Source organism: Eschrichtius robustus, chromosome 9 (genome assembly GCF_028021215.1).
Source record: "Eschrichtius robustus isolate mEscRob2 chromosome 9, mEscRob2.pri, whole genome shotgun sequence".
Classification (NCBI taxonomy): Eukaryota; Metazoa; Chordata; class Mammalia; order Artiodactyla; family Eschrichtiidae; genus Eschrichtius; species Eschrichtius robustus.
This window is the reverse complement of record NC_090832.1, coordinates 1,816,515-1,833,340: the sequence shown is the minus strand read 5'-3', so window position 1 is coordinate 1,833,340 and position 16,826 is coordinate 1,816,515. Positions and strand designations below refer to the sequence as shown.

Below are 16,826 nucleotides of genomic sequence, written 5' to 3'. Positions count from 1 at the left end.
TCTGGCCCCTCTTTCCTCTCCTGTGTTAGAGATTCTCAGTGTGACTGAGGCGCTCTTAGTTGAGCAGAGCAGACCAATCTGCAAGGAGGCGATTTCAGTGCACTTCTGTAGTTTCTCATTGACGTAAGGGAAGAAGTCTTCGGAATGAAGAGGGGAGGGGCTTCCCTGGTGGCGCAGCGGGTGGAGGGTCTGCCTGCCAGTGCAGGGGACACGGGTTCGAGCCCTGGTCTGGGAAGATCCCACATGCCGCGGAGCGACTAGGCCCGTGAGCCACAATTGCTGAGCCTGCGCGTCTGGAGCCTGTGCTCCGCAGCAAGGGAGGCCGCGATAGTGAGAGGCCCGCGCACCGCGATGAAGAGTGGCCCCCACTTGCCTCAACTGGAGGAAGCCCTCGCACAGAAACGAAGACCCAACACAGCCATAAATAAATAAATAAATAAAATTAATTAAAAAAAAAAAAAAAAAAGAGGGAGACCAATTTCACTTCTCTGCTTGGTGTTGAAATTCCACTGGACCAAAGCAAATACGCAATTTTAAATGTCTGATAATTCAGTTTTCAGAGAGAGTAAAAGTAATTAAGAAAAATAAATGTTGTCATTAGGTATCATGCAGTTGCTGCTTTCTGTTGCTTCCCTTGTTGAAGATGATGGGTCTGACGTGGTGTGCTTTTCATTCTTAACAGTTTGCCTATTTTCTCCCCAGGATTTTGCAGGTTAATTCCTCACCCACGTTCACCAGGCACTTGGACAATATATTTTGAAGGTGCAGATTATGAGAGTCACCTTATGCGGGAGAACACAGAACTGGCAAGTATTGTGAGAATGACAGATGGACAAGAAAAGGAAACGTGTTCCTTAACGATTTGAAAAAATTTTTTTTTTTTATTTTCAGGCCACGTCTATATAGTTTTGTCTATAAACAAATGGTACTTTTAAAAATAAAGCATACTTATACCCACAGTTACATCAACCATAATACCTATTTTAAAAATATATTAATATGGTAGTCTTAATGGGTTTTATTAGAAAATTTGTCTTTGGTAAAAGTATTTTCTTTTTTCTAATCAGTTCTACCTTGTCTTAAATGTGTGCCAAATCGTTTACTAACATTTTGTATCTTTCTGAAAGAGCGGTCATCCCAGCATTCACTAGCCTCATAGATTTTAGGGAAAATTCTGCCTTGCTTCCCACAGAGAGTTTTAAACAAGAAAGGGTGCTTTTCCGTGTCTTAGAAAGTGATGCCAGACCAGAGTTGTCATATGCTACGTACACTAGCAAGTCACTCCAGGAAAAATACAAACAAATGAAATTTTTCCTTTTAGAACTTGTTTGTTCCGTTTACCTTAAACATGTAATTGCCTCTTAAGCCACGTAAGGGTTCAGAGGAGCCAAGCAGATGTGACCACACGTTTGGCAGGTTACTGTGGACGGGGTCAGTGTGTTACGTGCCATGGACGTGGCAGTCAGTCCCCTGGCCCTGACACCGGTGTGCCCAGGCCAAGATTTGGGGATTCTCCTCTATGAAAGACAGCCATGAGTCTTCTGAAGCTTTAGAAACTTCCTTGTGGTGTCCTAACTTATTCCTTAGTCAGAACATTGTGCCTAATACTTACCTAATTTCTGAGAAAACAAGAGTATATAAGGTGACAACACTTAATGTAAGGTGAACAGTGTGAGGTGTGTTTTGTATATTAAATTCAAAGTAATTATTTTTGCTTAGTAGCAAACTTTAGATTTGAGCATCTCCAAAAATTGAATTAGTTGGTGATTGCTGTTACACCAAATAGATCACATTTAACTACTGATACAGTGAATGTGCCACTAATACTTTAGATTAACATCTAAAGTAGCAAACTTTAGATTTGAGCATCTCCAAAAGTTGAATTAGTTGGTGATTGCTGTTACACCAAATAGATCATATTTAACTGCTGATACAGTGAATGTGCCTGCCGCTAGTACTCTTTATTAACTGTTGTTTAGCTACTAGCAAGTAATAGCAGCAATTTCTAATTCCCAGATTTTATAGGAAAACAAGTACCTTAGATGGAATCACTGATTTTTTTTCAACTTTCTAGTTTATTCATGGATCCCTGGGAAGATTTCAGGTCTTGATATTTTAAAAAGCTTTGTCACCTAATCTTATTTATTTCCCTTAAAATATCCTCATCCAGACTTTGGTTCTAAATTAACAAGCCATGTGTACAATTACCATTTCCTGGCCATGTGCCTGCATACTTATGTATTTAACTAAATTCTCTCAGTGTGGGCACTGGGAATTTTCTTCTTTACTTTTGTTAACTCTTTCACATGAGGCTTGACACGTACAGGACATGTAACTTCAGTGGCTAATTTCACTTTCTCATTTGTTTGTGGATCTGTTCAAAAACTGGCCTATCTTACTGGTCAGTAACTTATTCCCCAGCCGCGGGCTTCACAGAATCATGCAGAACTTTGGGTCCCCCTGTCTGAAGCCTGTGGCTGCTGTATTTTTGCTGGTGAACTTTCCCAGGAGACAGAGATGTGAGGTCATCTTTGTCTTCACTGTTTTTGCAGTCCTCCCCATAGACAGTGTGAAGTCAGCGTAAATTTCTTTTTTAAAAAACACCTAGTAATTGGTGCTGAAAGATAATAAAGTAAAAATTTAATTTGGTCTTTATGATCAGGTTTTTCTCGTGTGATAGTAATGCAAGGTTAGTTGTATTTTATAAGTTAAGTTCTTTAAATAACATTTAAATAGCATCTGTAATGATTCATCTTTAAGGCTCTGGAGTCAAGACGATTGGTATTTACTTTCCCAGATGACTCCATGAGGAGTATCTGTATTCACTGATTTTTACTGTTTCCTTTTCCGCTCTCCGTTGGTTTCCTCTCCCCGCTACCGGAGAGAAAACGAGTGACCGAATGGCGGTACTTGCGTTTCAGGCCTGTAGTAAAGTTCTGTTTCCATCCCTTAGGCTCAGCCTCTGAGGAAAGAACCAGAAGTAATCACGGTGACCCTCAAAAAGCAGAACGGAATGGGCCTTAGCATTGTCGCAGCAAAGGTAGGGCGGGACAGGTGGTGGCAGAGCTGCCAGCCTTCATCCTTTAAGTCTTGGGCCAGCGGCCGTCGGGGCCGAGCTGCGCGTCCGGTTCTGCGTCTGGGAGGGGGCGAGGGCGTGGGAATGGAGCCCCGGGCTCGCTGCGTTCCCGGGGTGACTGGTCCGCAGACGGGCCAGGGTGCGAGCTCTCCCCGAGCTGGGCAGGTGGTGCTCCCGGGGAGCCAGGGCGGGAGGGACCCGACACCCCGCTCCCGCGTCCGTGTGCAGCGGGCCCCCGGGTCCCTGGCCCCCCGCAGGCTGCAGCTCCTGGCAGCAGGGGTCCTGGAGGCCACGACCCGCGTGCGGGCACCACGTGCGAGCCGCAGCAAGGGAGCTCCGCACGGCCCTGTCTGGGGAGAGCGGAGGGGAAAGAGGCGCTTCGCTCGTTTTAAAGACTGTGATTGACAGGTGGGGTGTTCTGTTTCTCAGAGAAACGAAAGGGTTTGGAAGAAAAAAGGGACATGGTGAAACCGAGATTCTTAGGGCATTGGTGTGCAGGAGGAAGTACAGCCCTGGGACTAAAGCAGCCAGAGGAGCTGAGCCTTTGTATTAGCACGTGGAAGGCGGGTGTGGTCTGGGGCACAGCAGCCTGGGTCTGAAGCACCGCATCCCCTGGGCTCACCCAGGGAGGCCAAGGAGCCAGGCCCGCAGGCCGGGACTCACGCTCGCCCCTTCCGATGCGGCCCTGCTCGTGGGCCACGTTTCCAGCCTGTCGTGATCGGGTGGGCCCACAGCTCAGAACACTGGGGGATGTGAGCGGGAAGTTACAGGCTGCAGACTGTTTTCCTCTTTGCTCACCGAGTCAGATGCCCATTTCCAGGGGGGAAAAAAAAAATTTATTAGGATAAAAATTACCCCACCACACTCCAGTATACAGAAAAAACGTAACCCCCGTATTTTCTGATTTTTACATGTATATTATGTATATAAAAGCCATATTTCAGATACTTGTCTTACTTGAGATTTGAAATTCTCCTTATCTCTTTCAATACAAAGCTACCTGTTTTCTGTAGGTTTAAGTTGGATCTACTTAAGTGTCTCTGGGCCCTTCCCTCTGGCCCGAGTCCTGAGTGTAGCAGACAGTGAGGCCCCGCGTGGGCTCCCCCCAAACCCCCCTCTGGCCTCTGGCCTCGCCCGGCTGCCAGGCGTCGGTGGGCAGTTAGGACAAGGAGCCGGGCTGAGGGTCACCGTCCAGCCTTGTTCCCGTGCCCGCGGTTGCCGGTGAGAGGCAGGAGCAGGAGACGCCAGCCCCAGGGCTCTGTCGCCCCCGAGCACGTGGCCGGGGTCGGGTGAAGAGCAGCCGCAGGAAACCCTCTCCCTGCCAGCGTAGAGTCGGGATCAGCGCAGGCCCCCTGAGGAGATGCCTCGTGTGCTGGCCCTCGGAGGGTGAGCCGTGAAGCCTGGTGGAGGGGCGGGCACAGACTTCGCGGCCCCGGGGCCAGAGCGCGGAGGCGAGGGGAGCCCTGGGAGGTGACCCGAGAGGAGGTGAGACCTGACGCCGAGGAGCGGGGTCTGCAGGCCCCCCACGGGGCCCAGGCGGGCAGACACTGCTCGGCGGGCGCGTGGTCACAGCGGGAAAGCGGGCAGGGCAGTGGTCAGTGAGGCGTGTGGCCGGGTCCCCAGGAGACTGATTCCAAGAAGCCCGAGGGCTTGCTGCAGTTGCAGGCTTTAGAGGGAGTAGCCACTGAAGGGCTCGCATAAGACGTGGTGGGATCAGAGTGCAGTCCTGAGAGTTTATTCCTTCCTGCCTTGGGGAGCGTGGTCCGAGGGGCTCAGCAGTGCAGCCAGGGGCTAGTGAGGGAGCTACGCCTGGTTTTGCAAGTGGCAGGAGTGTCCGCTCAGCGGGGGAAGGAGGTGGCAGCGGAGACGGAGGCCAGGCAGCCGCGGCAGCACGTTTACTCGTGGAGCAGTGTGGCGTCGCTGGGACAGACGCCCCTGCAGGCAGCCGGGCCCCGGCTCGTCCGCCGCTGCAGGGCTGCCAGCTTCTGGTGCATCTTGGGCACGGATGCGTATTCGTTGAATGGCAGCTTTCACCGTGGTTGCTGAACTGGGTGTAGTGAGTGGAAGAGAGAAATATCACAGTGTATCCCGGGTCTGTCTTCAGCAGCTGGGCGTGTGGGAGTGTTGACTGACGGTGGGGCTCCTGAAAAGGAGCACGTTTCGGCAGGGAGAGAATCGAGAGCTCAGTTTTGAGCGTGTTAGACTTGAGAGCTAGCAGGATGCCTGTTGAGCTAGACAAGCGAGCGCTATCGCATGCGTCGCTGGACCCGCGGGTGGAACTCGGAGGGAGGGTCGGAGGCATAGGGCTGCTCTAAGGGGGTAAGAGCGTGCTCTAGCAGCCGGACGGCGTGCCGTTTTCGGGCATGGAAAAGTGTGGCAATGTCTGTTCTTAAAATGAGACACGACTCTTAACAGTTCACCTGTGGACTCCATGGCTTTTTCTCCAGCTGAGCTGTAGTCTCTTCGGTGCTCGCACAGCAATGTTGAGCAAGAGTGAACACGTCCTGTAATGGACACACGGTGCTGAAATAGCGCTCTGTGCTTGATGCCCGGCTAGGTCTGTGTCAGCCCGCGTGACAGCGCAGGTGGCCTTGGGGGACTCCGAGGCCGTGCAGTGAGTGCGGGCAGCCGGGGCGCAGGGCCTCTGCTCGCAGAGCTCGGCGTCCTCCGTGGCGGGCGCCCGGGCTCAGACTGCCCCCCGCTCCACGCGTGCGGCCCGGGGCAGAGCGCTTCCCCCCCACACACGCTCAGCGTGGCCGCACCTCGAGTCTGGGGAAAGGAGCCTGCAGGCCGCCGTGTTAAAATTCTACCCCCGTCACCCTTACTTGTGTCTGTGTGTTTTGGTCCTTTCTGTGAGCTGCTGTGGCCTTTGTGTTCGGCTCCGCTCTTCTTTACTTCTTCCTAATTAGCGTGTGGCCTCGCGGCCATGAGCCTGGGCAGGGTTCTGATGTCAGCCCGCCGACGCCCCTTCCAGGCCGCGGCTGGTTTATGGAATCCAGATGCCTTGGAACCGTTGTGCACCGTCCACTCTGTGAAACCCTGCCTTGGGGAAGTTTGGGGCGCTACTTCTCACTCAGCTGAGGGCCGGCACGGTGCTTCCTGTTTAACTTGGATTTTTAAAATAGAAACCGTTCCCTCCTTTTTATTTTTCTAGCTCTTTTTAAAGTTTAATAAAGTACAGAGTGAACGAAAATCTGAGCTTGCCCGGTTACGTAAGAGTCCGAGTTTGCATCGGTCTGGCTGGAGTTGCTCAGTGCCGTCCGGGTTGTGGCGTCCCGCTCAGCTTCGTGGTGGCGAGCCTCGAGAGGCCAGCTGTGTGCCGCTGTTGCCACCCGGGGAGGTAGACGGTTGTGTTTCAGCGGGAGGAGCTGGTGCGCCCGAGGGACCAAGATGTGGCTCTCTGTTGTCGGGAGAGCAGAGTCTGTGGTGAGTCTCTTCGGGGGCTGTGGTGGCCGTGGCTGGTCTCTTTAGAGGCTGCTTTCCCTCCACGGTAACGCGCTTCAGCCTGTCCGGGGCTCGCGTGCCCGTGAAGCCGCCGTGTAGGGAGCTCGTAATTACATACCCAGATGTTGACTGCTCTGCAGCTCAGCACTGTGGATTCCTGAGGTTCGTGAAACTGTAAGGCGTCTGTGTACTTTTTATACAAGAAGAAACCATTAATCTCCTCCTGCTGGTTACGGTACGGTGGAAGTTGCTTGAAATATTGGTAGCTGCTGCTGTAGAGTTTGCCAAGGACCTGCAGGAATATCCACAATGCAACTTCTTTTTGGCCGTTTTAGGTGCTTTTGACTGCAGGCTTTCTCCAAAACCTGTTTTTTCTAAAAGTGAACATAAAAGTGACAATTTGAAAGGTACTTAGGATATTTTACTATTTTATTTAAAAATGAATGGTTAATTGAATCTTAGTTTGTGCTTTGACTGTACGGTTTTTAAGTTTTAAAATCTTAGTTAGCTTAAAACACAAAATAAAATTCCTGTGCCTTAAAAAGGAGAGGATAAAAGCAGTGTTTATTGATAATACTGCCTTTTCACCACTTGAAAAGTGAGTTTGAACTACAGTTTAGTCCTTTAAGGAATTTGAGACCTTCACCCTTGTGTTCCTTAGTGACCTTATTGAGACCAGGTGGGAAAGACCTAGTCAAAGAAGTGAGTCGGGAAATTCTCAGTTCCCTCTTTAAGATCAATTCCGAAGTGTACCAGGTGACTGCAGTTTCTCCCGTGGACATGCCAGGAATAGCTTTCCGTTAAGTTGTGCGAAACTACCGAGTGCCCTGCGTGGCTGTCGCTTATGAATTTGGAAACAATGTTTTATATTTTTGTCCTAGTCGTAAATTATATAAAAGAACAACGTTTTACCTCTACATTTACAGTAACGGCCTACGTGCAAACTTCTTGGGTCGACCGAAATAACTGGATTCAATTACAATATTAAAACAATGTAGTCGGAAGAGTCATGTTAACCCTCTAAAGCAGAGCCATCTTTTCACGCGGTGGTTGGTACACGTAGAGAACGGCGGTATTTGTAGGGTCCCCCGGGTGGAGGGTTTGGCTGTGGAGCAGCCCAGCCTGGCGAGGCCCAGACAGCCCCGGGGCACCTGCCTGAGCCGTGCAGGGACCGACGGGTCACCTTCCTTGCCTCACTCTTGAGCCACAGACGCTCCGAGGCTCCCGGGGAAGCTGCCCCTTCGCCCTGGAGGACCCTCCTCGCGCCCTGGGTCGTGCGCCCACGCCTCCGGGCCCCGAGGCCTCCTGCAGCCCGTCTGTAGGGCCCAGTCCAGAATCGCTGTGGTTTGCTTCCTTTACTTTGCGGAGAGTGAAAAGATAGATGACACAGTGTTGTTTGTTTGTGCTTTATGCAAACGGTAGAAGATGGGCAGAGCTGACCCTGGAGCCTCTCTGGCAGAGAGGGCGCTTACCCCGCGAGTGCCGTCCAGGCTGCTGGGGCGAGAGTGTCTCAGGCATGAGTTTGAAAACTGATTGTTTCAGAACTAAGGTAATTCCTGCCAAAAAGAGAGAGCCTGACAGTGTTTTTAAAACTCTAGTTTGAATTTTAGTAGTTTATGAATCAGAACTCTTGTCTGACTAGAACTAAAGCAGCTCCAGACACTGAGAAAAGGGGCGGGTGGGCAGAGCATTGTACTGAATCTGCCTGATGAGTTTTAAATACTCCTGGCTCTCAGGTCAGCCCAGCCCACTGATTGTTTGAAAGCCTTTCGCCAGAGTGCAGGCTGTTTCCACGCCGGGAACAATAGGCTGAACTCACGCTGCTGTGGCTGGCCAGTCTGTCTGCCTCCTGCTGCTGCCTTTTTTTTTTTCTTTTTTTTTTTTGGGGGGGGCGGTGGGGGGGGGATTGTGTTTTAATGATGTTTTTATGCTGTAACTCATATCACACTCCCACACTCACTCAGAAATTGCAGCTGGAATGTTTGAAGCGGGGTTGCTTCTGATTGAGTCTGTCTGAGCGGGAGGTGAGAGCACCTGTGCTTCAGCCTTTCCCAAGGTGCCTTAGAAGATTTAGAGCAAACAAGGTATTTGGGAGCAGCCTTTTTTCTAAACTTGTAGCCGGTTCTCATCGGATGCATAAGGCAGCTGACTGATAGGTGCGTGTTTCTTTCGGTTCTGGGGAAAGCGCAGTGTGGCTTCTGCTGTCTGTCCTTCTATTCGGGCATCATTTTTGTCAGCTGACTGCTGTTCTCTCGTGTACCTATTCTGCAGGTAAATTCCAGGTGTGGTGTTGCTTCACCCCCTTCAACCTCTGCCCTTTCCTTCTCTCCTCCTCCTCTCAGACTCCTTCTCCTCAAGCCTCCTTCTCTCCCTTTTAAGGGAAAGGAAAGCAGCTTCAAGATGCATTTTAAGGTTAAATACTGAGATCACACAGGAGTGACCTTTGTTATTTCACTTTAACTGCTTTTTTCAGGACTGAGGATCTAGCCCTCTGCCTTCTTTTGTGCCCCTGGCTACTGTGTGTGGTCACCGTTCTCTACCCGCCTGAAATTACGTTAAAGGCCACAAATGCCAGACAGCAGCTCGAGTGCTGTACTGCGTGTGACTCTCATCGGTGCCTCTGGAAGGGAAAATGTGGTTTTGATTTTTTAAAATGTACTTTTAATATTTAATTCCAAAGTTGTATCTAGTGAAATTCATAATTCCCGATGCCTTTGGAACATATAACTGCTTTCCAGAAGACAGTTTTTAAAAAGGAATTTGATTTGTCAGGTGAGGAATGGATAATTCCAAATGGTTATGCTTATCCTGTTCATTTTAATTTTACAAATAACATGGACCAAAAATACAATAATATCTTTTCAAATGCCGGTTTAGACAGCTTTAGGCAAGTAATTCTTAAAATACTTTACTCTTTATATATTTACTTCTTATACTGCGGTTCTCTTCTCATGGTTGGAAATCAGGGTGCATAATGTTAGCATATATATTGTGTTGCAGTTAGATCTTGTTTTTTTACCCAGTTATCTGCCTAATTATAGATTATTGCTAGTATCTTTGGTTACTAATAACATAGATATACTGTGAAAAGCTTAGAGTTTTAGAGCAGTGCTGTCCAATGGAAATAGAGTACATGGGCCGTGTAGGTGATTCAGAGTTTTCTATTAGCTGCATTTACAAAAATAAAAGAAACTGAAATTACCTTTAATAGTGTGTCTTCTGTTATGCAGTTACGGTTTCGTGTGGTCATATAAGTCGTTAGTGAGATAGTTCAGATTCTTCTTTTGCACACTCAGTCTTTGAAGTTGGGTGCACTTTGCACTGAACTACACGTCTCGGTTTGGACGAGCTGCATCCCAGCGCGCAGCAGCCCCTGGGCCTCGTGGCTGCCACGCCCGACACGCCTCACGTACCTTCACGAGCGAGCGTCTGGAAAGCTCTCTGCGTATGTTCCTCTCGTGGGCTCTTGGTCAGTGCTCAGGCAGCTCGTCTTTACATTCTTCTAATGACAGATGCGCTGCCTTGATACGTAGCAGCAAAAAGGTATGACTTGTGGGCTCCGTTTTTATTTCTTAATTAGAAAAGTAGAATTACCATAAAATGAATTTTAACTTTGTGCGTATGTAAATAAAAGAGGAACTTAATAGAATTTGCTTAGTAAGTTCTTTTAAAGTTCAGTCTTACTGGGCTAGTGTGTGCATTATTGTGTAGAAATCAGACATAAGTGGTTTAATATTTCTGGAATTAATAAATTTTGTTTTATTCTTTTTTTTTTCGTAGTCTATAACGTTTTTATTTTTATCCAGATGAAATGGGGTGGGTGGCAGAGAGCTCTGCAATGTTAAGGAACGGATTACGTCTTTCCCACGAGCTGACCTGCTCCCAGTGCAGGTGGTAGCGGGCAGGGACCCACACAGCTCCCCAGCTCCCCAGCTCCCCAGTCACGGGGGCCGTTCCAGCCAGGGCTGCTCTGGCCAGATTGAGACCTTGGATCGCCTCAGCGCCGCTCAAAGATTGCGGTCTTTGGGGAGGAAGGTATCTATCCATGTCGATTTTAGAGAGAGAGAGAGAGAGAGAGAGAGTGTTAGAAATTCCTTAGAGTTCTTTCATCTCCAGGTGGTACATTCATCTTTGATTTTGTTTTTCTGAAATAGTTACCAGTGGAACTGTAATTTATCTGTAGAGCAGTTGCATTTACAGATTTTTATGGCCAGTTTATAGCCGTGAGCTACTACCCACGAAGTACAGATAAGATTCAAATAAGGAGAGATGGGAGGGATCCAGCCTGGAAAGAGGGAAGGGCCTCCCCACAGAGACAGGCAGCCTGCAGAAGGGGACACGCTGACAGACGTGCAGGCAGGGTGCTCTGTTAATAAGTAAGGCGTATTCACTAGGTAAATAGTGCGAGGTCGAGACCACATTTGGAAGATCCAAATGCCAACCAAAGTTTGGATACCTCTTAGAGCAGCGGTCCCCAACCTTTTTGGCACCAGGGACCGGTTTCGTGGCAGACAGTTTTTCCACGGACCGGGGCGGGGGCGGGGGGTGGGATTGGATCGGAGCAGTGGGGGGGGGGGGGGGATCCGGGGCGGAGGATCCGCTCACCTCCTGCTGTGCGGCCCGGCCGCTGCGGACCCCTGTCTTCGAATATTACTTACGTACCTCCCTACCCCCGAGAGTCTTTTTAAAAGATAATCTTTTCTTCATGGTGCTTTGTTGATGACTTTTAATTAAAGTCAGTTTTTATGACCAACCTTCAGTAGAGCTTTTAGATGCTCGTGGTCTTTTGAATTGAGGTCTCTAATAATCACGACCTCTCCTTTCTTCCTTGTGACGAGGAAGCATAAATTGAACTTACTTGGAATTAAAAGGAGCGGCTGTGACTTGGAATTTAGATAACTTCCCGTCACGCGAGACAGGAACGTCCATCAGTTCTTCAGCGCCGTGCCTTCCTCATCACCCGCTGCCTGGCAGTGGTGGATCCGAGTGTCACAGTCAGAAATGCTTGAGGTTTCTAACTTTTTACACCAGTAGTTCCGCAGTGCTATCAGTGTTGTGTTGCCAGCTCACAGATAACGGACATATCAGCTGCTTCTTAGCCTGCTAACGTATTCACTCAGTGAGATTCTGGATTTCCCCAGAGAGGGTTTTTAAAATAAGGAGTTGACCCCGTTGTCGTAGCCTGACTGCAGGGATTTGGGAAGTGGCCCTGGCAGGGAGCTGGGGGAGGAGCCGCCTGTAACCGTCTGAGGGAACACAGGAAACCCCATGGGAACATGAGTGAGCAAGAGGTCGCATCCTGCCTGGCCTTGGCAAGGTGAGTGGGCTGGCAGGTGGGCCTAGGGATCCGATGATAAAAGGATTTTGGCAGAGCCATTGCATCAGAAAGTCGTTTTGTGTGGTGAGAACAGCGTAAGTAAAAGCAAGGACCTGGCAACGGGGTGGGAAGGGGGGATGTGCAGGGCAATCAGGTGGGCGTGGTGTGCTTGAACTTGAACTTGGGCGCCCTGTGCAGGAGGCTTCTGCTCACTGACAGATAGCTGGTGACCTGCTGGGTCAGGAGAGCTTTGTTGGAGACACGCGCTTCCGGAAGGGGAATTTTCGGAGGCAGGTTGGATAGAGGGGGCCAGCGGGTCAGTCATAAGGAGAGTTTCCTCATTTTGCCAGAATATTTCTGAAACTTATAATGTAAACTAATGCTTGTTTAAAGATGTGACTTCAATAAAAAAATTTTTTAAATGATGCTATCAGATATCTATTACAGGATCGGTTACTTGAATACTTAAACTTAGATTTATTAAATTTCATATTGCACATAATGCGTAGTAAATGACCTATTTAAAAACGTTAGGACTTTGGGTTATTTCAGTGCCACTCGCAGTTCATATGGAGTCTGCTGAATTTAAGCCTGTGTATTAGTTGTCTAAAATACAGAGCGGTTGTGAAATCCTAGAGCTCGGTGGTTACCCTCAGGTGTGTGATTACTGGTCTAAATGAAGAGGTTGAAGACAGGAAGTAATAACATAGTGAAGCTACAGTTTATCGTGGATGTGCAGCCAGGGCATCTTCCTGGAGGGAAAGCTGTGACTAACAGAGGCCCTGACGGATATGCGGCGAAAAGCGCGTTTGCGAGTTCTTGGTTTATCAGGAGGAAGCAGAACAGTATTTTCATGGTTTTCTTATACATTCATTCTATTTTGTGACTTTAAAAAGATTAAAGTTTTCTTATCACGGTTTGTCTAAATAAATGAGATTTTTTATCTTTATTAATAATAATCCTTCATACCAGAAATGGGGAGGAGGGCTTGATTTATTGTTTTAAAATATCCAAATATGTATTTGGTATTTTGTTTACATCAGTTACTAAAAATACTGTCTTACGGGTATTAACTGCTAGAGATTTCTTTTGTCAAAGGTAGTGGTGATTGACGATCTTATTAAAAGTACAATTTTTATTATCTAAATTACACGGACAGTATCGCATTCCCAAAAAATAATGCTTGTGAAAATGTAGTGTGTCCATTCACACTAAAAACTGGGATTCTGAAGCCCAGAATTTAGAAGCCTTGCTTTAGAAGCCTTGCTTTCGTATCAGTCAAATAGAGAGCCTTGCTTTCGTATCAGTCAAATAGAGAGCAGAAGAAAAAAGTAACTATGCTTTTAGAACCTTTCCAAAAAAATCTGGCCTAGTTACAAGGAAATGATCACGCAGCGTTTGCAGAAAAAGATAAAGAGGGATTTTCAGTACCCCGGTCAGAAATATTATTTGACAACCGCAAAGAGAACTCCTCTAGAATATAAGCTCCTTTGGGGGCGGGGACGTGGGGAGGTGTCTGTCTTGTTCATTCACGGACGCAGAGAGCTTAGGGCGGTACAGGCAGGCAGTGACCATTTGCGGAATGAACGCAGTTGTTATTCAAACAGCCCAACTAGGTAATTAATCACAGATTACATCAAAGTATAGAATATTATTTGAAGGAGTCATTTAATTAGGTAATATAGGAGGGGTACCCACTTTAACAAGTGGGGCAGTGGGGCTGCCCTAGAAGTAGTGTCCCCCGGAGCGTCTTAGTCTTCGGGTTCAAGGAAACCATATTGGCATAAGGGAAGTCAGGTGAAAGCTGTATTTATTGCTTTTTTGCTAAGTGATAGGCTAAAATTCAGAAAGTTCCCGTTTACTGAGTGATTATATATACATATATGTACACACACACGTGTGTGTGTGAAATTTCAAATGTACCCCGAAAAGTACAGTATTTCCCCAGTATCCCAGTAATTTTGTACGTGAGGCAGAAGGGCCAACTGAGTCCTCGGGGCGTGTGGTTGGGTGTCTGGACCGGGCAGGAGACGTGTAATGAGGCAGGGTGGGTGGATGTCGACGTACAGATAGACAGACAGACAGAGACGGAGAGGGGTCTTGAGGGGAACAGTCAGGAAACCTCAGCCAGAGGGTCAGGAGCTGCTGAGGAGAATTCGGATTTTACTTACCTTGTGTAGAGCTTTTCTAAACTCAGCTCCCAGGGAATGTAACCCCAGGAAACCTGGAGTGGAGCTGTTGCGCTGAGGCAGTGTGTATGGTCTTCAGAAGGAGGTCAGCGGTAGGTGCTTCTAGGCTCACAGAACGGCACCTCTGCCGGGTTTCCCCTGAGGCGGGAGCAGGGCGACGACTAGCAGTGCTGGTGGGTCGCCTGTCCTCTTTAAACCTGTTCTGGTAACTAAAGGGAAAAATGCGTTTTCAAGTGGAAGTTTGGGAGTTCCAGAGTGTTGTAGAAAATTGGTGTCAATTAAGTCATTTGCTGAACTGTCTTTATACCTTTCTGTGATACCTTATATTTTTGCTTTTGTGATACAGTATTTCATAAGTACTGAGGTTCGAGCCGAGAAATATGTTCTCAGTTGCAGAATATCGGTAGTGACATCCAAATGACGTTTCATACGTATGAATGCTTCCTTTGGTGGCCCTCATAAATTATCTAAAAGTTTGATGTTATGTTGTAGTTGTAACGTCCAAATAGAACACGGGCGATTCTGTAAGGCAGTTGTATCTGTTTCTTACATCCGCCTCACGGAGGTTCCTTGCCCGTCCGTGATGTAACGTGCAATGAAGCTAGCGTGCGCGCGCGTGTTGTGTGGGCTGGTGCTTGTAGCTTCAGGACTTCCTTAGGGTTACAATGCGTGATCCTTTAACTGCGGCAATGTAGAGTATTTTCTGCATAATTGTCTCTACCTAAGTCCCCCCTTCTTGTTTGCCACAAGAAGGTTTTTCTTGTTTTAGATTTTAAACTTATATGTGTGGAAAGAATAAGGGTGTAAGGGGAGGTGGGTAAGTTTTGGAATGCAGAAACCCGCTGGTGAGCTGCTTTCGTATTCAGGCGAGTAGTAGCGCTTGCTGCGAGCGTGGCCCACGTACACCTGTGCTGTCAGGACTCATCTCTGCCTTCAGGACTGCAGGTCGGTCGTGGTCGCCTCACCAGCTGACTGGTAATTGACTGATTTTTCAGGAGTACTTTTTCCTAATTTGGAAAGACAAAGTAGGTGCATTTCCTGTTAGCTTCTTTATATTTACCGGAGTGTTAATTCTATTAGTATGGTTTTTGCAATTCTAATTTTCATGTAAAAACAAGAGCTAAGACTTTTCTTACAGTCATCTATATGCATGTTTTATTTTTACGTTTCTTACTGTGTATTTTCAGTGCGGTGTTTTCCACCTTGTTTTTGTTTAGGGTGCTGGTCAAGACAAACTTGGAATCTACGTCAAGTCTGTTGTAAAAGGAGGTGCTGCTGATGTGGTGGGTATGACTCTTAGAGCGGCCAGCTCTCAGCGCGCCGTGTGTTTAACAAACGACAGGCCGTGTTGCGGATGCTTTAGCGTGTGGAAAACCCAAGTCTGAGCGTACTTATCGTTGGCTTCCTCTCCCCTCTCCCCCTGCCGTCCCCCCGCCGCGTCCCGTCCGCGTGCCTTCCGGGTGTGTTCAGGACGGGCGGCTGGCTGCAGGTGACCAGCTCCTCAGTGTGGACGGACGCAGTCTGGTAGGACTCTCGCAAGAAAGGTATCGTTTATTTATTTGTTTAAAGCTTCAGAAGAGCACTTTTTAGGGATGTTTCATGCTAAATTTTGGAATTGGCAGACGAAAAACCATGCTGAAAACTATGCCCTTCCTCTCTAAGTGTAAAAGTCTTGGTGTACATGAAGATTATGTATTTTAGTCTGAATTCATTTCTTTGACTCTTAGCACTTGTTGAAATTTCTGGAAATCCATCTACCCGTTCTTACTGATAATCAGAGGGAGGGAGTCTTGTCAGAACTTGACTCAGGCTGGCGGGTGAGGCCGGCGGGCGTGCTGGCCTCGCTCTGTCCACAGGCTGCCGTGGTGACAGGACAGGTGCCTGAATCACTTCTCTTACAGCTGTGATGCTCTCTTCCCAGGGCAGCAGAACTGATGACAAGGACAAGCTCCGTGGTGACGCTGGAAGTAGCAAAGCAAGGAGCCATTTATCACGGTCTCGCTACCCTGCTCAATCAGCCGTCCCCCATGATGCAGAGAAGTAAGGACTGGGGGGCGGGGGGTGCTGCCGCCTCCATTGACTGCTGCCTGTCGTGGCTCATGCTTACCGATCAGCCGCCGTGTGCCAGGCTTTTCCCAGTCGTGGCCTCTTCTAATACTCTGGAATAGGCCCTGTTGTCGTTACTACCCCGGCTTTAAAGAAGGACACGAGGCTGAGCGCGCGGTGCCCGGGATTACTAGATCATGGGCTGCTGGGGCCAGTCGCGCTACGGTGGTGGTAGTTTATTTTAGAGCCCCCCCACCCCACCCCACCCCACGAGCCACTGACGACGTGCACACGCCTGGTGACTGCAGGGGACCCCACATGTTCCACGTGCCAGCACTCGGGGCACTTGGTCAGTAGTAAGTGGAGGAATGACTTTTCATCTTTGACAGACAGACAGACATGGGATGTAAAGCCGTCAGAGAACGAGTAGAATTCTCTCCCGAAGGAATGTTTACACGCGTGTGTATGAATAGTTGTTTCAGTCTTGCATGCCCTGAGATAGGGCATGATTGTGATGTAGAGAGTTCACTTTAACTAAAAAAGCTCAGTTTTTGAATAAATAATTTGTTGGTGGGAACCACGGTTTTTGTAGGTACATCAAAAACCTCAGAATAAAATCAATATAAATGTGGGGCTTTGTAAAGAATTAGTTGAGAAACCAGGGGAAAACCATTATGATTCCCATTGTCTGTTAAATCACCACATACTTTGCATGTCCTTGGCTGGCTGTGTGCATCCCCAGAGCCGGTGCCCC

General features: G+C 48.2%; 1 protein-coding gene across 7 annotated transcripts in view; it reads left to right on the top strand.

Annotated features, from left to right (window-relative positions):
* The window catches only part of AFDN (afadin, adherens junction formation factor), a 134,233-nt gene that overhangs the window by 94,857 nt on the left and 22,550 nt on the right, over window positions 1-16,826 (top strand). For all 7 annotated transcript variants that reach the window (XM_068551736.1, XM_068551739.1, XM_068551732.1 and 4 more), the window contains exons 21-25: window positions 703-806; window positions 2,954-3,040; window positions 15,244-15,309; window positions 15,497-15,570; window positions 15,948-16,066. In XM_068551736.1, coding sequence (XP_068407837.1) covers window positions 703-806; window positions 2,954-3,040; window positions 15,244-15,309; window positions 15,497-15,570; window positions 15,948-16,066 — 450 coding nt within the window. The remainder of the gene's footprint in view (window positions 1-702; window positions 807-2,953; window positions 3,041-15,243; window positions 15,310-15,496; window positions 15,571-15,947; window positions 16,067-16,826) is intronic.